Raw genomic sequence first — 22,616 nt, forward strand, 5'->3', positions numbered from 1 at the left:
CGGACAGTCTGATTTCGTGTTAACACATGCTGCTGAAGCACAGAAGCTGCTGCAAGCAACTAATACAGACCAACTTTAAAGGTCTCATATTTGACTCTTCTTTTATTATAGTTTGTGGTTTTAATAACCAAAAACCATCTCAATGTAGTTCTACATCTCCTCTCTCAGGCTTCTCTCTGGAGCTCTAGTAACAACAGGTTGGTGATCCAATCAGAAGAGAGGAAGCTCTGAGCCTCTCTTCTGATTGGCTGACTGTTTTTGAAAGTTTGAGTGATTGAATAAAAAAATAGCAGATTTCAAGTAAACACTCAGAGAAACCAAATCCTGCAAGGTTGGATGGTGGGTCCAGGTGGGCGGGGCTTGGTGACTGCTTTGTTGTGACATCACAAAGTTCCAGAAGTCCTGACAGCTGGTTTTAAGGCTCAGTTTCTGAATACAGGCTATGTGCATTTCTCTGTGGACTGAGGCTTTGATACTTTCACAGTATTAATATAGAACCTAGACCTGATCTATAATCAGACAACACGTGGACATCTAGCTTTATACGATATGGGACCTTTAAGGTAGTTCAGGTTCACTTTGAACAGCCTGTTGCTCTGCACTGCAGCCACTCCCACAGTTGTAAGAACAATGACTAAAACACAAAAGCACAATAGCTGTTGCATGATTGAGTTGGCCAGGATGTCTGCATCTCATTAAAGCAAAACTCTCTGCTTTAGTTTTGGAGAGATATTGGTCAAAGAAATAATCTGTGAATTGAAAACCATTCTTTTGTTATCTTTGGTATAGATAATCAGGAGAGTAAACCCCCAACCTCCACCCAGCCCGCCGATTCGACTGCCTCTGTGGTTGTTTGTGTAAAAAGCTCTGCAGCAGACGAAACCTTCCTGCATTATCTCTGTTTCTGTCTTAGTCTCCTTCTCCAGGATGAAAACGGCATGATGACGCAGGTAGCACCAGCAAAGGATGACTCACTAAACAGTTAGCGCTAATACGCTTAATGCGTGAGCACATGCACACACACACACGCACGCACGCGCACACACACACACACACGCACACACACACACAAACATACACACAAACACTCAGCAGTAGCCTGTAAACAGGCTCCTCTCTCTGTTTTCTCTTTCTAACAGCCCATTGTAAACATCCTAATTAATTTCAATAGCCCTAAAGTAGCTGCAAGGCTGCGGTTCATCAGGCCTCTTCAGGTTCCATAAAGACTAGTTTGAATCCTGGCAACTAAAGGGGACACTGCACATGTTTCCTCATGTTACAACAAGAAAAGGAAAATAACTCAGTGAAACCTACAGACGGTGAAACTGAAGGACAGAAATAAGCTACTGCATTTCATGAAGTCTGAAAGTTTTCAACTACAAATTCACACACACATTTTCACTGGTAAGTTCCTTCTATGTGCTTGTCCATGCGACCACTGATGTGTATCTACTACAGTAATGTCATCAGGCGCAGGGGATACATCTACAACTAGCACACAGGAAGTAAACAAATCCAGGAACAGCTACTTGGTTACGTGTAGCATGTGTATTATTTGTTTCTATCATGTACTTGCTAGTTCTTGTCTTTGCAATGTGGCAGCTTCATTTGTTATCGGTGTAGTTAATAATTGTAAAGGTTTGCAGTGGAGCACATAGACAGGTATGATTCGTCTGTTATAGAGTGACATCACTGGAAATATTCTTTAGTTGCACTAAAATCAATGTTCAGTGATAGAACATAGGAACACATGGCTGCCACATCAATTAATTTAATTATGTTCAATGATTAAATCTAAGAAAACACGGTCATCAGTCCCCACTGCGGTGTCCTTTGGAGAGTTTGGATGGATATAGAAGTGTAGTCGACGACGATGGCGAGATTTGGTTGAATGTGTTGAACAGTGTATTAAGCTCAGTGCATGTAAATGTTGAGGTGTTATGGAAATGAAAATGTAAATCAGAAGAAACCGTGGAGTTCAGATGGACTATTATGATATGAGACCTATGAATCTGTCACACAACATACAAAAGGCATTTTGCAAGTATAGAAGCAGAGGTCGAGCTAAGCTGTAAAAACAGAGGAGATTTAGTTTTTTACTTCTATGAACAATATTTCTGTATTTATCAGTTTTTTTCCCCCTTTTTATCCCAGGCTGAGAGAACGTCTTTGCGACCGCATGACGCTGCTGCTATAGTGTTTTCTGTTGGGTTGTTTTAACATTCATTTTTGTACTGACTGGAGCAGCTTGTAGAGCAGCTTTAAATGGACTCGTTAAATTTAAATTCATTTAAAATAAATGATCAAGACTTTGTGCCTGATTCCTTCCTTCATTAAATGAATGAAAGGAACTAACCAATGGCTAATGTTAGCAAATGTTAGCTAATGGTAGCCAACGTTTGCTAGACGTTGCTGTTTAACTGACATTACTAGCTTAGCTCAGTTATTTTAATTTTTTGAAATACAAAGAGTTCAAGATATTAATGTCGACAGTTTCACAGACATCTGTTTTATAAAGTCAGTCTAGGGGGAAATACCCGGACACACCATATCTGACTGTCGTATCCGTGAGTCCGTTTTGGCCAGCTCTCAGTTAGGTCAATGATTAATTAAAACAACTGACTCTGGCAAATGTTCAGCAACAGTTAAATTCAATTATATCCACAAGAAGGTTATTTATTTATTTATTTCATTTTAAATATTAGGTCATCATAAAAAAAAATCTCCCTTTCATTCTGCTTTGAAGAAAACAGTTTGATAATAATATTCATAATAAAAAGTAGTCAGCTGTATATATTTTCAGGTAGTGTTAACAGGGCACAGCAGAGGGTGTGGTGTGTCCTGGGTGGATGTAGAATGGGCTGTGTGGGTGGTTACTGCAGAGAGAAGGTGGGAGTGTGTGAGGTGTGAGGGTGTAGATGGTAGGGGGACTCACTCTGGCCTTGGCCGCAGGGGCACAGGGGTCTGATGTCTTGTTCGGGGTGGAGGAGACCTGGGAAGACAACCACCCCCTGGTCAATAGAACCTCCAACAAACCACATGCCACAACACAGCGGGGTGGAAGAGCAGGTGGAGCGGTGGGAATGAGGTGCCGACCAGGTGGAGCGAGGGCGGGGGGAAGGGCTGGACCGATCAGACGGGTGTATGGGCTACTACAGCTAATCATAAGGGAAGCATAGTATATGACTGCATGGAAAATAACTGCGTGGATCAAAAAGAAGCAAAGTGAACCAAGCTTTAGCCCAATGTGTGGGTGTATGAATAATTTTAAATAATCGACAGCAGTCGCACTAATTACATTTAATAGTTAACAATGTGTCAGTCAAATGGGGGAGGAGGAAGTGGATTAAACATACGTGTACACATGTCAGATACACTGCATGAGATGGATAATAACAGCCATTTAATTGGCAGTAAAATGGAGATGTAAGACAATTTCATCCTGACAATCAAATGTCAGCACAAAAAGAGTGTCAGCATAAATACACAACCAGGAAAAAACACATCAAATGTCACATTACTGTTGTTCAGACACACAACCACCAGTCCAATCCCTAAAACACTGAGGATGGAAAGGTTGTTAGATCAATAAGCTGCTGTTGAATGGAAAATATTAAAATACATAACAGACAAGTCAATAATAGTATCACTGGCGTCTGAATGAGTCAGTGCCTCTTGCGATGATGCACGGTGGCGATGTGTTTGTGTGCGTTTAGTGGCTTCACTCTGATAGACTGATGGAAAGAGGACAAGCACGTCTCTGAAACGCGAAGTGAGGCGGCGCAGCAGGACCAGACCTGCAGCACATGAACCTGAGAGGCTGAATAGTGACCAAACATTTTGTTTTTGTCAGTGTGACGCCGACAACCAGACACTCTGCAACACTTCCCCCCCCCCGGTGACTCTTCTTTTGGAGAGAAAGCGGCAGCTCCTTCTCCACACTGATCTAACTTTAATTGGCCATGTAATCATGTCTAAGTGACACAGGTTGAGGAAGCGAGGAGTCGCTGTGAATATGAAAAAGAGTATTGGAAAAAAGGAGCGAGCATGCCGTTTCATTGGATAAATAAGGGGGAGATGATGTCTCCCAGCCAGTGACTGCGGTATGTTAGCCTGTGCTACCAGTGTGACCAGGTAGAAGGGCTTTAAGGGAAAGTAAAGAAGATGAAAGTGCACAGAAAAGCAGAGATTGAAATGGAGCAGTTCCAGACTAACAGACAGAAATATCTAATGCTAAAGAAAACAAATTAAATTTGAAGATCTGAAGAGGCAACCGTGAAAACATGCAAACACATGGAAAGATAAAGGAAGGAATTAATTAAAAGGAATTAAAGAAAAAGATGAAAATAGTGGTTGGAAGAATAAATTAAGTGCCAGTTTCATGTCTGACTGCTATGTAGCAAATAGAAGCCAAATATTAAGCTACTTCTTCAAATGACCTCAACCTTGATCTGCTATGAAGTTACACATTTATGCATTGGTAATGATAATGCAGTAAACTCAGAGAGGACGACAGACAACACAGCAGAGATGGAAAGAGGACGAACCGGACAGACACATTAAATCACACGGCACAGCTGCAGGAGGAGAGGCGATGTTTGTGATTCAAAGCGTCAGCGCAAAAGACAGACGGCCACAAACACTGACGGCACAACTAGGCGTTTGAGCAATGAACACACTTTCATCACAACGGAAAAGGATAGCTGACATGCACAGAAAATGTTTTTCATTGTGGCTGCACCTTTTAGGATGGTGGGGGGGGGTGCGGGGAAACAAATGGCAGCATTAGGCGTGGTCAACAATGATAACGCTGGATGTTGAACCGAATCAACAGACAAATGACAGATAAAAAGTGGACGGAATAAGGAAACCTAATGCATAAATAGAGACACGTATAGCTGCCCTCTCTTCGGTTAGGTGAGGTTGTATAAGAAATCACTGTCCGCGGTGCTGAGCTCAGTCATATATGAGTTTTTATGGTGTGGGCATTTCATTTGTCAAATAAAGAGCAGAGGATGTGTGTTAACCGCTTGAATGTTGGCATGCTGGTATTATATTCCCTCTCCTACTCATCACTCATTACAAATGCTAATTTGAGCATTGTTGTTTACAGAGTATTAATCAAACAATCAATCAATCAGACCTAATTTGTATAGCACTTTTCATAGAAATAATCTAACACAAAATGCTTTACAGAAAATAAAAATAAAAATCCCGCCCACCATCATCCCCATCCACGCACAGAGCAATAAATGACTATGTTATAAATAAAAAAAACAATAAAAGTAAAACAATAATGACAGGAACTGAGGAAATGCTATTGTGATTCTAATAAATCTGCAATGAGGAAACACCAAAGACGGGAAAACAAAGATGAAGAACAATGATGTATTGAAGTGAGTAAAACCGGAAATGAAAGGTGGGGAATTTAAAAGGAAAACAATCCACAAATTTGGAATAAAATAAAAGGACACATCAGGAAAACGGCCTAAAATGTGTGAATAAATAGACAAATAAATGAATAAAATTAAAAGACTTCAGTCTTCTGTTCTTCTTCTTCTGTTACTATCAGTTAAGAACCATTTCCAAACTCAAGCCAAATTGTGCCTTTCCATGATATAGAAAAAAGTCATTCAATTAAGGACATCCCCCAGCTCGTCTGCAGGCGATCCAAGATGCAGCTTCACAGATGTTGACTGGTCCGAAAAAGTGAGAGCACCCCCCCAAGCCTCCCTTCATTGGCTTCCTGTCCATTGTAGAATTCAATTTAAGACCTTGCTGATTGCTTTCAAGGCTCTAAATGGTCAGGCCCCATTTTATATCACAGACCTTATTCCCTGCAGTCAGCTCCCTCCATCGCTGCTTTTAAATCTAAGCTAAAGACACATTTTTATACGCTGGCCTGTTTGGCCCTTTAATCTTTTAATCTGTTGTCATGTCTATAATTCATTGGTATTTGTCCCTTGTTGTCATTGGTATGTTTCTGCCTGTGTTCTCTTTGTGTCCTGTCGTACAGCACTTCAGTCAGCTTGAGATGTGCTGTAGAAATGAGCAAAGTGCCTGTTTGTCTTTAAATGTACATTTAAGTCAAGTCAAGTCAGAGATTGTGACGTTAATTCTGGCCCATGGCTCCACTTCTAAGCTGTGATTGGACAGTTAATTGTTTTTCATATTGGAATCAACAGTGCTTTGCGTTCAGTGTTGGTAGGCCTACGCTGCTCTCTGCTGGACATCACTGAAATACAATACATCCCTTCACTTAGATTTTTCTTTATTATTATTTTTTTGGCCATTTATGCTTTTATGAGATAGAACCTGTAGAGAGAGACAGGAAATACAAACGGTCCGTCGAGCCACGACTCAAACCGGGGACTCCATGTGGTACGGGACCTAACCATTCGGCTGCAAAGTCGCCTCCCAAGTTGAGATTTGAATGTGATGTCGGAAATTTAAGTCAAAGTAAAAAACAATTTGTTAAGTTATTAAAGACAAGAAACTAAACTGTAGTTTTAACATGTGTTTTTCATGCAACTGTGACACAGTAATTGCATTCATAAAATAGAAATACATACAACTATTTGTGCTCCTTCCTTTTTTTCTTTGCTTTGTTTTAATGGAGGGATTTGAAACCTTCCTCAGTGAGCCCACTGAGACGTGGTCGTCATTCAGGACCTCTTTCTGTCGCCTCTACCGCTCTCTGTGATCACTCATTTATATGTTATTATGCAGCAGCTGTTGTCATTAACCTGTGGTTGATTATTATGGTGATTATTTTGTCCGATGTCATTATCGTGAAGTAGATGATTGATGAACTTCTCAGTGCAGATGCACAAGAATCAAAAACTGCCTGTGATCCTTTTTTCTTAGCAAACTAGAGAGCTGATATTCCTTAAAGAAATTGTTATCTCTGTTAAACAGTGTTAACGTTTTAACATTTATTCTGACAGTCTGGTCCAAGTGTAGAGGAAGTACACCGAGTAAAACATGTAATGATGACGTACAGCACATAGCAAGTATTTGGATTGCAAACTAAGTGGTGCCAAATCATTGCTGATACAATGCTGCAACAACTGAGGAATATTAGCAGGTGCGTGGCCGTTCTGCACGAATCACAGAGCTCCCTTGTATTGTCTGGTTTGTCCTACCTTTCCTCCGCCAGGCTGGTACTTGATGTTGTCGATGGATCCGATCTTGGAGCGGACGTTCTTCAGGTCCGGTGTTGGGGCGTTGATAGGCCGGGGGGTTCGATGAGCACGGGGCACTGCCGGCTTCTTCTCCATCGGGGTCTGCTTGGGCACGGGGGGTTTGGTGATGACCCGGCGGCGGTGGCTGGTGCTGGTGTCACCGTTAGTGGAGGCAGCCGGAGTGCCAGGAGTGGTGGTGGAGGCCGGGCGAGGACGAGCTGCAGAGAAAGGAAGCCGAACTTGTCACAACTTCTAATTCTCTTGGAAAGTGATTATTAGCAAAGATGAGATGTCTCGGTTCAAAGGGGTAAAAAGTGACCGTACAATTGCATCATCAACAAGCCACATATTATATCTAGTAAAGAGGAAAGAAGGGGACTTTGTGATCTTCGTACTCATTACTGAGGTAAACTTATTGCTCAGTACATCATGTCTAAATATAATGTGCTTCTACTGTGTAAATGGGCAGTAAAAAATTACAGCATATTTATTGTCCCCTTGGAGGTGCCTTAAGCAGCTTTTACAACCTTGTCCATAACTTTTATTTCATTTTGGTGACATTTGTAGGATACTTCTCTTAAATGCCAGCACAAATGTGTCTTTGTTTGTTACCTGCAGTCTTGGGTTTCTTGGCCTCTCCCGTCTTGCTCTCAGCCTTGTCGTTCTTGTTAGCTGTGTAGTACAGACAGCACACAAGCTCAACAACGCTAATATGAAACACCGGTAGCCTTATAGCCAAATACTTTATCACTTCTGCCACACTGTTGTTTAACTAAGAATCAGCACGCAGGTAGTTCTGGACAAATACCGGCTGTAGAATCTGTGTTGCAGACTGAGAAACAGTGCTAGCATGCTTTGTTGCCATATGTTCAAATGAGTTGTATTCTATTTAGGAAAAATCTGTGTAATGCCAGATTTTCTTTTTTTAGATCAGATTTACAGTGTGCAGCATCTGTTTCACTGCTCTGGCTTTGCTTTTGTAAACGTTGCTCATAATTTGACAGAGCTTGTTAAAATCAACGAATTTAAAAACAGTGTATACGTGTTTTTTAAAAATCACAATGCTCCTTTTCCTCTCACCTGGGAACAGACAGACAAAGCAATAACTGTAGTTACACTTCATGGGCAAACAGTGTTGTTAGCATATAGGCTACGGGTATGTTTACTTGCTGTTTGATGCATGTAATTAGCTCCCTCTCTCTCTCTCTCTCTCTCTCTCTCTCTCTCACTAGCATTGCACTTTTCCCCCAGTCAATCTTTATTTGCTCACTTGCAAACTAAGCTGCTAAAGTAGATTTTAGCATGAAAGCTAATGGTTGCTGTTCAGTCTGTGGCTCTTGTGTAACATAATGCTGCCTGACCCTGTGTGACTGTCTGCTCTGCCTGTGACAGAACGCTGACATTACTGCTTAATAAAATATAGACGGGCACAGCACAGTATTTTGGTAAATGTATGCAAAACTAAAGGGGCACAATTATGAAACGAAAAATAGAAAAGACAAATACTTCCCTTTCGATTTCACAGGACAAGTGATTTAAAAAAGCATGTATGTATGTATGTATACTGCAGCAGACAAAAAAAAAATCTAATTTATTTTCAGATGGACTTTAAAGCTCCACTGATCAGTCATTTTTATATGAATAATAACTCAAGTTTTTTTGGCATTTTAGCCTCTTTTATTTCCTGGTTTTGGTTTTACAGCACATTAACTGTTTCTGACTGATCTCATCGACCCTGTTCCCAGCAGCTGTAGTTCGCTGTTTGTAGCAAAAAGCTAAGGACAAGGCTCCAGATGAATGCTATCATCTGTGTCTGCTGGATGTGATAAGAGAATTGTTTGATAATAACTTGTTAGTTATGGCAACTTTATAATAACACAATAATAATAATATTATAGCTTTATACTTTTCTAAACCCACTTTACACAGTGCGTTACACAAAGCATCAGAATAAAACATGCAGGTAATATAAGGCAACAGAGTCAAAACAAGCAAATCACAAATACAATTAAAGTGTCTTAGTATTATGGTGCAAATAAACCAAAGGCAGCATCACCAGCGAGATCAATAAAACCATAAAAACAAAGAGGTGAGTCATCTGGACAATAAAAAAACAAGACTAAGTCTAAGCCTAGTATATGTCTGGACCGCCTCTGGTCAAAATTCTGATTTTATAACTGTGACGTCGTTTTGACAAAATCACCAAACACACAATTAAAGTCAGAGACTGAGCTGTGATTTCAGCTGTTTTTACTGTAACATGATCACTCAGAGAGAGAGAGACTGTCTTTATTTTTCACAGCCTCCGTCTGGGATCCACAATACTGTAGTCTTTATTTACTTCAACTCCAGAAAGTCACAGACTTTTATTAGAGGCAGGTCTTTATGTCTGACTCCCTCTGTTTGATATGTAGAGTCGGTAATAGTCGTTAGTACGAAGCCTCGTTACCGAAGACTTCTCTCTTTCCTGCTCCCTCTGCTCTGTGCGTCTTATATTTAGTTATCCCTCTGCCTCCTTTAGTAATAATGATATATGGAATGAAAGTAGTTTATTTGCTGTAATGGATGCGAGGCTCAGTGTATTGGAAGTGCTCCTCCTCCTCCCTGCTGTTCCCGAGCAGCTGGGAAACCAGAGCAGTCCAGCCAAAAAAAATCATAAAACAATGTGATTATATGTTATGGCTGTGGGATTATCAGGTTGTTATTGTCCAGTTATTGTGCCCACATGTGCCTCAGCTGTGAATCAGCGTTTCATCATATAATTTTTCAAATAAAAGTTGTAGAAAGGATTTGCTACGTGTTCCCGATCGCTCGGCTGTACAGGAGATTCTTGGGCTTCCGGTGAGGTGAAGAATGTGTCACTTGCCGTCTGAGCAACATTGAGTCACTTCACTGTTTACGGAGGTGTGACAGGATGTCCATCATGTTGATGAAGTGGTGTTCGTAATGCTGCCATCATGTGGCGAGTTCATCATGAAATTTGACTGAACAGCCATCGGGTCAACAGTCACAAAAATAACGGAGTTCACTCGTGCTAAACTAAAATGAAATATGCACCTTGCGGTAGATAAAATGCTTCACTGTGAACTGGGTGAATGAATCATATTCTCTGAGGGTGCTGAGCTGAATGTACAAAAAGCAGAATATCTGTTTGACTGTTTGAACAGGGCTCAGACTGAGTCACAGCTCCGTCACTTAGAGAGGTGAGATCCTGTTGCTGATGTGATAAAAATACCAGTCTGGTGCCTTCGAAACTCAGCACTCCAATCCAATAAAGTATAACATATGGCAGCGATTCAGTCAGTTAGCCTGTTGCCTGGAGCGGCGCCAGGCAACACTGTGACTCATTGTTCCAGCCGCTGTAGAGAGTTCAGGTCCTGTTGTAGATGTCACGGCGCACTGGCGGCAACTATGATCCGGCCAAAGCAGAGCGGAAATATCACCTCTGTCACTGTGTGTGTGTGTGTGTGTGTGTGTGTGTTGTATGTGTGTGTAAATACGTACCTGCAGTTTTGCTTGCAGCAGTTGCAGAGGAGCCGTTCTTACTGGCAGCTGGACGTGGTGTGGGCGTGGCCTTTGGAACCGATGGGCGTTTCTCACCATTTTCTGGAGTCTGGAAATCAGACGAGAGTAGAGATAAGCTGTGGGTGACAGTCTATAAGACTATTTATGTTAATGTCTGTATGTACTGCTACTGCTGTTACTGCTGTTACTGCTGTGTAAAGACTGCGTTATCAAACACCGTTCATGCGACAGAGACTGGAAACAAAGATGGTGAAGACAGAGGTGTGAAGAGTCGCCTGATTTCATCCTGTTAGACCTTTGTGTTAAATTGTGTCATGATAAGTGTATTAATTCATGAGTTATGGCCCAAAATGTGTTTTGTGAGGTCACGGTGACCTTGACCTTTGACCTTCAACCACCAAAATGTGCATATGTGAAGAGGACAGGGAGAAGGGACAGAGACGGAAATGGGACAGACAGACAGATGTCTTCAAAAAAACAAGAGCGGGAGAAGGAATGATGATTTTAATGTTGTCAGACTGAAAAAACAAACCGGACCATGAGGAGCTTTTAAAACCAAACAAGGCAAGTGCTTCATGTTTATCTTCATTTATCTTTTGGATCAAAAGTCAGTGGTAACACAAGTGTTTCCTCAATAAAAGGTCTGTTCGTCTGCAAATTTAATTATCATACACTACACTACTACATTTATATATTTATGACATGTTTACATTTTTATATATTATTATAAGTGTGGTGTGATATGTTCATAGAGGCAAAACTATTGTTCAATAACAAAATAAACATTAAATTCAGCTTCAGACAAATTAACAAATATTAGATTCAGGTCAGTGATTATCTCAGCAGCAGACATGAACTTAATATACACACACATATACAGTATATACATATATACTGTATATATTATACTATACTATGTTATGTTATGGTATATTATATCTTATGGATTATACTGACCTTGGTGGAGCCAGCAGGTGTTGGTGGTCGCTTGGCAGCGGTGGGTGTGGTCTCCTTGGGTAGAGGGCTTTTTTTATTGGTCGAGGCTGTAGAGGGGGAGGGCTGTTTGGCCGAGGTGGCCTCACCATTGGTGGAGAGAGATGACGGACGTGGTTTGGTGGAGGTTGGTTTGTCTGGACCAAGGTCAGCCTGGTGATTATGGCGTTAAAAGATAATAACAGTAAAAGAAAGTGAAGAGAAAGAAAAAGCAGAGATGAAATCATTGAATTGAATCAACAATTTAAAGATCTCATGAGCTGGTAATTATTAATTGATAAGCCTAAGATGTAATTAATATGAGCAGCAGTTTAAAAGTATAGGTGATGGGGAAATCTGGCCTCAGATATTGGGACACATTCACACAGAAAACACACAACACAACTTGTGAGACTGATGTCCTGCGATGTTAGAAATACTCACAGGACAGTTTTAAGGTGATTGGTGACTAGAAGCATTAATTCCAATCTACCGATCACGTATTTTTCATGGCTGATCAATCGCGACATCCCTATCAGGAGTTAGTCCCCATGTATGGATGAAAAAAAAACCATACACATATTTATGGTGTTGAGATCTACGACTTTCTACAGTTTAGTGCAGATAATAACTGGATCTGACAGACGTGTAGGATTGCTTGGCCTCGGCTGAAGTGCGCACCGATGTATTTGTACCTTTGACCTCTGTCTCCTGACTGTCGTAGGCTCACGGCTCTCCTGTGAAGCGTTCACACCGCGACAGGAGGAGGTTGAATAAAAGTGGACGGTGCGACACAGCCTCTGAGTTACACACCGGCAGAGTTCAGCACTGTGACCTTTGGGTGACGGGACTGTTTCTGTAACCACCGGACACCCTGCCACCGCCGGAGTGTGTAATGTGGTAATGCACCAAATGTGTTTGGACAGCAGTGCGTTTGAGTACTCTGTGTGTGTGTGTGTGTGTGTGTGTGTGTGTGTGTGAGACCCACCTTGCTCTTGCTGTCAGGGCTTGGCAGGGTCTTGCTGCCGTTGCCTTTCCCTCCCTTCTCCTCTTTCTTCTCAGCCAGTTTCTTCTCCTCCTCCTTCTTCTCGTCTTTGTCGGTCTTCTCCGGCTTGTCCACCTTCTCCGCCTTCTCGTTGGCCTTGTTGTTTTTCTCCGCGTTCATCTTCTCCATCTTGTCCTCGTCTTTGAGGATCTTCTCGGACTTGTGGTTCTTGTCTGACCCGTTGTCTTTCTTCTGCTGCTCCTCTATCTCTTTCTTGTCAAAGGTGTCGATCTTCTCCGTCTTACCGGACAGGGTCTCTGTCTTCTCCTGCTTCTCCTTGTTGTCAGATTTCACTGTGAGAGAAATAAACATCTTTGTCACTTTCAGCCTATTTTACCGAAACAATTACGACTAAACGTGGATACAGGAGATCGGAAGGAACTTGATTCTCATGTCTCCAAAGGTGAAACTGTTCACATGTAACTAAAACGGGGTCAGTGGTGAATGCAAAACAGTTTAAACATAAACTTTATTTCTGTGTCTTATATTTATAAGTTGTATTGTTAAAGAGTTTTTGTCATTCTTCCACAATTTCTCATCCATTACAAACTGTCTGAGACGGGATCTGTCAGGGTTGCAACAGAAAATGATTTCATTCTGTACTTTTCTACACTTGTCATGAGTGAGCTGGCCTGGATGTTTTCAGCCGGGAGAGTGAACGCAGCTTCTCTCGGGAGTCGACACACGTTGACGCAGGGAAAATAGGACAGTGTCATATCCTGACGTAGCGACATGTGTCACAGCGTACGTGCAGGTGAGGATTAGAAATATGATTATAAAAATAACTATTTAATTAAAAACATTTATGTAGATTGTTTGAATCAGAATTTTAAAAAGCTGTGAAATGTCCTTCGATGTCAGGGCTCAGTGTTCTTCATCCGAGCGCCAGGATTATGAAAACACCATCAGAGACATCCACCCTCCTCAGAGGAAACACTAGGTCAGACGGGGTTGCAGCACCAGTGCTGCTAACAGCTGATTCATGGCATGAGCAAGAAAGGAAAAAAAAGGAGGAATAAAGTGAAAGCAGGAGGAAGGTGAGCGGAGCAGACGGAGGCAGAGACGGAGGGGGCTCGGGATGTAGAGACGGGGCGGCGGAGCCGAGGGGCGGAGGGCAGAAAGAGACGGGGGTTCTTTGTTGCCATCGAGACATCTCTTACATAACAATGACACTGGACAGGCCTGGATATGTCCTCTCCTCTCCCTTTGTCCTGAGAGGGTGAAACATTCCTGTCTCCTCTGAAACAACAGACCAGGTCACTGCCGTCACACAACATACGTTTCCTCATGTTACTTTAAGCTTTGGCTGCAAACTGGATCAGCCCGAGGCCCGAATCTGACTGATCGGGATCGAGCCGGACTAAAGCGGCCATTACAGGAACTGCAGTTTTCCACGTTGGCTTCATTTGTCAGCCTCGGAGGTTACCGCTTGGTCCTGACCACCAGAGGCGATGAAACGCCCAGGCAATAAAAAGACACGCCACTGATTTCACCTCTATATCGTTGTGGGATTTTTACACAACGGATGAATCGAAATCGATGCAACAGATTCAGAGATATCACCTTTTCTATTCCATGCATTCGTCTTCCTTGTCAAAACCTGGCGGCTAAATTACCCATAATGCAACTCGACAGCTGACAGATTGGTGGGAGCACAACCTGACCCTCTGTTCTCTGCATTAAGTGAAGGGAGCCAAAACTGAATGAGCTCAGAGGATGTTTAGCCTCGTAGAAAAAACTGAACTTATACTTTCATTATTTTGAAAAAAAAAAAAAAAAAGGATGGCACCTTTTGACCCCGACACTAATCGATGTTTATTGCACATGCTAGTTTGCGTCGCTGTATCGCTCCACCCTGCGAGACCAGCAACATGACTCATCCAGACTGAGACTGCTGGCTGAGAACACAGAGGATCCATCTCATACCACGCTACAATACACAGCTGCTGGCAACCAGCTGCGTGTGTCTGTGTGTGTGTGCATGTGTGTGTGTGTGTGTGTGTGTGTGTGTGTGTGAGTGTGTGTGTGTGTGCATGTGTGTGTGCATGTGTGTGTGTGTGTGTGTGTTTGTCACTGACAGAGAAAGAGAGAGAGAGAGTTGACTGCCACGTAAATCAGAGCATGACTAACATACACAGACATGGAGCTGGTGCAAGGATATTTTGCTATAGGTGGTTTTTTCTCTTTCTCTCTCTCTCTCACACACACACACACACACACACACTTTTTCCTTTTCTGTCTCACACACACACACATGAACCACATGTATTGACCACTATAGCTCCTACACTGAGAGACAGGACAATCAATAGACTGACAGACAAACACAGTGCTAATCCACATGACACTGCACACACACACACACACACACACACACACACACACACACACACACTGATTTTGTGCTCAGTGACATTCTTACAGTGAGAAACAAACTATGTTTAACATTAGTTAAAACCCTGTTTCTGTAATAATGAGGGGTTTTATTGATGCACATAAAGCTTTGTTTACTATTTCCTGCTGTTAGTTTAGTGCCGACACTTTCTTTAAACTTAGAATACTTTCATTCAATCAAAACCCCATGTTTGATATATTTTATGGTCTGCACATGTATTTACATTTAGTAATTAAATCTATATCGCAGTTTTAATTGTGATCAAATTGTGTTGGATTCAAATTGGCCTTGAGATTCACAGGAAATGACGCAGTGTGTAATCCACTGTACTGCTCTGGGGAAAAGTTGGTATTAGTAAAATATTTCAGAGTACAGTGTGTGTGTAATTACTCGCGCTGCCAGAAGGGGGAGATAAAAGTTCTGCACTGCAAGTTTAAACTGAGTTGAGATTAAATTAACTCTGCTGTGCTTAACGAAATCTTCAGCTGACCTTCGTAGACGGGGTGCAGCGTGAAATCACATCTTTACAGTTAATATTATTGACTGACTACTTAATTAAAACAAACAGCGTTTTTTTGGCTGCACTGTAAACTGTATATATGTATTTAAATTCTGCCGAATGAAGCAGGGCTTACATGTCAAGGATTGTAACTCGAGGAAATCAGCGAATGTGAAACTTCTCAAGAAGCCGTGTTGCGCTGGCTAGCTCTAGCTTAGCGGTGATATGTTCATACGGTATCTCTTGGTGCCATGTGATTCACACAGGAAATGTTCTGCTTGAGTTAAAGCCAGGGAGTGACTGATACCGGAGCGTGTTACAGTTGTCCTGGCGAGCATGTACAGCTTTATGCAAATCAGCAGGAGAAAGAAAAACGGTGGCTGAGCCCATCTGTTTAGTGAAGTGTTTGTGTATTATCAGTGTCTGAGGTTCCTGTTAGCTCAAACTTCAAGACTCCCATTGGCCTACCTCTCTTGTTATAGCCGTGTACTTCTTTGTGTGTGTGTGTATGTGTGTGTGTGTGTGTGTACGTGTGTGTGTTGTTGTGCAGCTGTGATCTATTTGAGTGCTAAATGGAAAAAACACCTTAAGTTGCAGACACACTGTCTACTGTCAGTGTGCGTCTGTGGAGGCGTGCGCCTTTAAAATCTGTAAGATTCACGTCACTTGAAGCTCTTCACCTACACACACACATATCCGCGCGCGCTCACACATACGATGCTAGAAATAGCTGCTCTATATTTGAATGAGTACAGTCAGAGTCAATATCTAATCAATGTCCCAGCTTTTCTCTGTCGACTGCGGTCTGAAAAACAGAGCAGGGTGGATGGATAAATCATTACACAGAGGGAGAAACACAACGTATTTACTGAATTGAGATGGATAGGAGACATTACAGGGAGGTGGGGGAATTGAATTAATATATTTATGGATGGTTCCTCTTTCATTAACTTTGTTATAAGGAGACATATAATAAGTCTACAATGCAAATCAGCATTCATTCAATAAACTGCTAAGCCCTGGGCCGGTCCTCCCATAATCCTCTGCCAACTCCCTTCATGCATTTTTCCCTCTTTCTTTTTCTGTCACATCACTCTCAGCCTCAATTGCCGAAAAATCTCAGCTGAATTCCTCCCAGGATAAATCAAACTGTGTCATTTCAAAGAATGTGAATATAAAATATGAAGACGTGATAATATCTAGGTGACATTCATAAAAATGAAAGGAAACGCAGTGATGATCTGGCAAAACCTGTTCTCCCCATTTAGATTCACCTTATTAAACCTCCTGTTAGAGGAGGTAAGGACGTCCGTGTCATTTTATCATCTGAACTTTTCCAAAACTCACTGATCTCTCGCCCCTTATGCCTCAAAGCTCACTCAGTCCAATGATCAATACAAACCACAAAATGCACTGTTTACTGCTGCTAAGTGTTAATACTGATAATGGGTTGGATTTTTGTGGTTTCACTTTTTCTATGTAAACTAGAACGACCTCCTCGCGGTTGTCTGCCACCGCCACTCAGACTAGTTTCAGGTCACATCCCTGTTTATCCAGAGTCATATAAAAATATTAAGCATCGCTGTGAAATTTTGTCCTAATTGCTGTGTGAAGTCTCGAGTCCCGGTGGACATTTGTGCCGAAGTCGAAGGGATTCCCTTGAGGAGTTCCTGGAGATATCGCGTTCACAAGTCACCGTGACCTTTGACCTTTCACCACCAAAATCAAATCAGATCATCGTTGAATCCAAGTGAATGTTTGTCTGAGTGAATGTGAATATGTCCTCCAGCTCTGGCTGTCGCCGACGCGGAGGAAATAACAAATGCAAAGGATATGATGTTTGTGCTGCCGCTCTTCCACACCTCTACGGCAGTGTGCGACATTATCTTACAAATGGAGCCCGCTAATGTCAACAAACAGTCATCTGCAGGAGAATTAATACAGGTGGATGCTCATGTGTAATGGCACTGCTCTGCGGTGTCAAAACGGAGGCTGCACATTTATCTATTTATGTATCTATTGATACGTGTCCTGCTGCCTTCAGACGGCTGCAGGAATCTAATGAACCGAAGGAGAAGCTTTTCATGCAGTGTGAAGCAGCTGTGGACAGCGGATACTGTCACAATCAATCATTAATTTGTAAATGAATGTAGAGTGCTTCATCGCTGTCCCCTGCTTCATCCAAATTAAACGTTCATTTAGATGCATCTATTGGCTGTGTTTAATTAAAAATTATCTTGTTGATGAAATCACCGAAATACCAGCAGAGTGACGTCGCTTCAGAAACACGTGCCTCTGAGACATTTATTCTCAGCACAGCAACACCGTCGCCTCAGCTTCGCAGTGCTTCATCTGAATAAACCTCTCACCTGTTTGCTCCCCTCCTCCCCACCTGTGCACAGTGCACATTGCGCTTGGCACCAGAATACACAGACGGGCAAAGTGAATTTCAAGGTCAGGAAACGGTCAGAGTGAAGGTTGTGCTGGTCGTTATACTCGGTAACTCGTGGCTTCTGTGTCTTCTCCTCTTTCTCTCTCACCACAATAACCTGTAACAACCAGCAAGCCAAATAATTCACAACCATTTTTGGGAGGTTCAGCCACTAAACACACCCAACAAGTTGCAATGTGGCAACCCACTTTTGATATTCTAAAACCTCTTTTCAGACTCAGCTAATGTGGGAAAAGAGGGCAGAGTCAACAACTGTACCAGTTTACAACCACACTACTCTTATGAAGGATTTATAAATACTTTATAATTAGGTTATTAATTCAGTTGTTTACACTTTATTAATCATAAATAACCAATTATAAACAAGTTATAACACAGTTTTCATACACTGATGCAGGCTCACTAATTGGCAAGATCAAGTTAATGCTCACTACTCATTAATCTTACTAACGAGTTACTACCATCTATAATGTGTAATGATGTGTTTCCTTTTACCAGTTATACATGGTAGAAACTCATTAGTGAACCTGCATGTAAGAAAACTGTGTTATAACTTGATTATAATTGTTTATTTATGATCTATAAAGTGTTAATAACCTAATTATAAACCAGTTATAAATCCTTTATGAGGATGGTCTTTTTGTAAAGTGGTACCACAACTTCTCTTTAACCAAATGCCACTGAGCTGCACAGCTTCTGACACATGCTCAGGTGAGGTGTAGTTGGAAGGAAGAACTACAGGAACACATGATCGTAGCTGGATAGTGATATTCACACGCTCAACGTCCCCTGACGAAGATGAAGGAGGAGCGCCACGAAAGCTGGAACATGGTCACGGTCCATCCTGTCGGAGCTGTGACACTGATGGTGTACAGAGTTACATAATCGAGTAAATCTCTGCAGCGACTTTAAATTCACCGGGTTGATCAGGTTGATCAGCTTTAAATGGCTGGAATTTAAAGCTTGAGTGATCGTTACACATTAAGACGTTATTTATGGTTCTGCAGATGAGCCTGCACCCACACATATATACATCACTACGCTGTAGCTAATGTAAACCTCCTGAGAAAGACACATGACGCTCTGCATCACAGCAGATGAAAGAACTTTAACATGATTATTGCAGCTGATAATCAATGACTGCATCCTATTCGCTGGCGAGACAAAGGAAGGTCTTTTTAGGGCGCGGGTTGCGGCCGGTATTGTTTTCACCTTTCACCTTGTGAGTCTGTGTCTGTGTGTGTGTGTGTGTCATAATGGCAACACGTTGTCCTGGAGACATCTACTGTCGCAGGAAGTACCACAGAGACGGTTTTGAGGACTTTTATACGACTGTCTATCTGTCTGTCTGTCTGTCTGTCTGTCGACAGATTTTGTCACAGCGACAGTCACAAAACTTTACAGGTGTGTAGCTGAGATCGAAAAGTCAAAGATGGGCGTGGTCTGACTGATAAGTACTGACTGCTGAGCACTAAAGGGTCAGAACATGATCTCATCACAAGACCGTCTCTAGTTTTGCTCTGCTCCAACCAATCAGTAGAGAGTGATGTATCCGTTTCTTTGCATTGATCAAAGATTCGTATCTGTTCAGAAGTGAACTAGATATTCAATTTGCAAACATTAACCCCTTAAAGGACTGAATGATGTCATCCTTTATAGACTTCAAGATCTATCTACGGCACACCAAGATACCAATAGTTCATATGATTACATAGTTTAAAATGCCTTATGAAAGCTACAAAGCCGATGATTTCATTCAATGATTTGTCATTTCTACAGACACTTTTGTAAGTAATTTGATTATATATTGAGATGGCTCTTGCATATGTATTTTTTGTGTATATATATGTGTGGAATGTAACACGGCAGAGTCACTGTCAATGATTGAAAGACTAATTGTCACACAAGATGGGTGTGGCATTATTTATTTAAGATCATCATTTAAAATTCTTCTGACAAAGTTTTAAAGCGACAGAAACGTTAGGATGATCAATAACCTGTGATGTTGAGCGAGAGCAGTGTGCAGGATTCTTCTTTTCCAGACTAATTTAATTGTTGTTATTTCTGTCTTATAGGTTTCTCGCTAGTCTCCATGAATGCAGCGTGGTAGCTAATTAGCTCTTTAGCAAGATCCTGCCAACTAAGCTCCGATTGGCTGACTTTTTTTCCAGGAGGTGGGAAACCTGGAGGTTTAAAGGTTTGAAACTTCAAATGTTTTGTCATGACTCACAAACAGACACACAAACGAGAGGAGTCTTACCCGCTGCGCTCAGTTTACTGTCTTGGTAGCTGTGAACAGACGTTCCTGCAGGGGGTGGAACAGGAAGTAAAAAGCTGGTCTCGCAGCTGCCATGGTGCCTCTTTGGCGGCGGGGACGACGGCAATACGGGCGACGTCATTAACCGTGACGACATCATCGTCACCATCGCCGCAGCGGCTTCTGCACCGTCCATGACAGTGAGCGAGCGTCGGACGGCGGCGTGCGGGTACGGCACCCTGGGCGGGCACGCTGCTCCCATCAGGGTGAAATTCGGCACATTGGGCGTCATCCCGGGCGAGCCTCCCATACTGGTCGGGTACGTTCCAGCCATTACCATGGGAACAGACAGGTGTGAACAGTCAGACATCGCGCGCCTCACCGCTGTCCGCTGTGGCAACTCGCCGCCGCCGCCATGGCTAGTTTTGGTCTCTCTGTGTGACGTAGCAGATGAGCTCATTCTCCCGTCCTCCATCTGATTTAAATTCTGTGACTGGCCACGGATTGTAACCCCGCTCTCCATTTTGCCTCTACTGGGTGGAGTACACGGCCCTGTCCGCCTCGTTTCAGTATGACTGAAGCTTTCTCTCTCCATACCGCTCTCCCCTACGCCAGCATTAGCTCCGCTAGCTGCAGCTGGTGGGGAGCCTGCTGCGGGCCCTGCTGCGGGCCCTGCTGCGGGCCCTGCTGCGGGCCCTGCTGCGGGCCCTGCTGCGGGCCCTGCTGCGGGCCCTGCAGGGGCGCCGGCTCTATCCCCTGTTAACTCAGCAGCAGAAGGAGCAGTACTCGCAGGTTGTGTATCAACACTTGAAGACGGCTTCAGAGTTAGATTTCCTGTTAGACCGGCTATTGACTTTTCTTTCACACTTCCGAGGAGGCCACCAGATGCAGAAGAACTAACGGTTTTCTTCTCATCCCCTTTATTTCCTGGATTTAAAGGGTTCAGTGTGTTTCTCTCCCCGAGCCCTGAGGCCTGTTTTGGTGGAGGAAGCAAACACTGGCCTCGGGAAGACGCTTGAAATCCCTGGACGTAAAATCCATCTTTGCTGTCTGCGTGATGTTGTTGCAGATTATTTTGTCCAAAGTTCGGGTTCGCTGCGGGTTTAGGGTCTAGTGCTGAATTCAGAAAGGATCTCCCTGGTGAGATAGAAGGGGAGGGTAATGAGGATGAAGGGGAGGAATAGGAGGACAGGGGACTGCTGGGGCTTTGTCCTGCGCTCCCTAATGACCCCTCTGCCCCTCCCAGTCTGTGTTCGTCCTCTCTCAGCCTCCCCCTTCTGGACCCCTCATCCTCTATCTTCAGTGCTGGCATCCTGAAGGTCGGCGTTGCTGGTGCCTCTGCTGCAGCCGTCCCAGACGACGCCCCCTCAGTCCTGCTTCTCCCTAATTTCACCTCATCTGCTGTCAAAGTTATTTTGGACCCCCCCTGGGTGGCGGTGGTGGCGGCGACGGCGGCAGAGGCAGCGGTAACCTGCCCCCCCGGTGCCATCTGGCCTTGGCACTGCCAGTCACTGTGCTGGGCTGAGGCCAGGCTGGAGGGTGACAGCGGAGAGGAGGCCAGGACCGCGGGGATGTTGGCACCAGAGAGGGCACTGGGAGGTTTGTGCTGCTGCTGCTGCGGCTGCTGCTGCTGCCGTTGATGCCCACTGGAAGGTTGTCCGTACCCGCTGCTGCCACTAATAATGCCAGGCTGCCAGGGCGAGCCAGACAGGAAGGACATTCTCCTGCTATGCTGTCAGGTCTTCTTGAATTGCTCTTTTTCTGGCTTTTTTCTCTCTCCTTTTTTCTCCTTTTCTTGTCTTTTTTTTTGAGGAGTTAGCTCTTTCTTCTCTCTGTCTCCAGTTTGTTCCTCCTGTCTCCTGCTCTTTTCTCTGTCGTTTTTTATTCTTGTCCAGGAGGCAAAGATGTCCACAGTCTCCACAGTGTTATGAGCTTGGAAAGTAGAGGAGGCAATGTATCCTTTAAGTGATAGCTCAGAGTTGTGTGTGCATGTGTGTGTATGTATGTGTGTGTGTTTGAGTGTGTGTGTGTGTGTGTGTGTGTATGTGTGTGTGTAAATGTGCAAATGTGTGTGAATTGTATGTGTGTATGCGTGTGTGTGCGCGTTTACAGGCGAGGCAAAAGAAGTGCGTGTGAGAGTGAGTGTGAGTGTGTGTGTCTGTTCGCGTCGGCTTCTCTCTGAGCACTGCACGGATCAGCTGTGGGGCTAAATTGCACCTTGCTCTCCCTCTCTCTTTCTCTATCTCTCTCTCTCTCTTTCTCTCTCTGACATCACAAAGTCACATGA

General features: G+C 43.2%; 1 protein-coding gene across 4 annotated transcripts in view; it reads right to left on the reverse strand.

The window, feature by feature from the left end:
• The window catches only part of LOC111669813 (uncharacterized), an 85,563-nt gene that overhangs the window by 11,524 nt on the left and 51,423 nt on the right, over positions 1 to 22,616 (reverse strand). For 3 of the 4 annotated variants that reach the window (XM_023426268.2, XM_087179304.1, XM_087179303.1), the window contains 6 exons: positions 12,670 to 13,019; positions 11,667 to 11,855; positions 10,689 to 10,797; positions 7,797 to 7,856; positions 7,146 to 7,402; positions 2,936 to 2,992 (listed from right to left, as the gene is read on the reverse strand). In XM_023426268.2, the coding sequence (XP_023282036.1) occupies positions 2,936 to 2,992; positions 7,146 to 7,402; positions 7,797 to 7,856; positions 10,689 to 10,797; positions 11,667 to 11,855; positions 12,670 to 13,019 (1,022 nt within the window). The remainder of the gene's footprint in view (positions 1 to 2,935; positions 2,993 to 7,145; positions 7,403 to 7,796; positions 7,857 to 10,688; positions 10,798 to 11,666; positions 11,856 to 12,669; positions 13,020 to 22,616) is intronic. The other variant, XM_087179305.1, reaches the window with a different exon arrangement.

Source organism: Seriola lalandi, unplaced genomic scaffold (genome assembly GCF_002814215.2).
Source record: "Seriola lalandi dorsalis isolate HSWRI2012SDOR001 ecotype SW California unplaced genomic scaffold, Sedor1 jcf7180002054824, whole genome shotgun sequence".
Taxonomy (NCBI): Eukaryota; Metazoa; Chordata; class Actinopteri; order Carangiformes; family Carangidae; genus Seriola; species Seriola lalandi.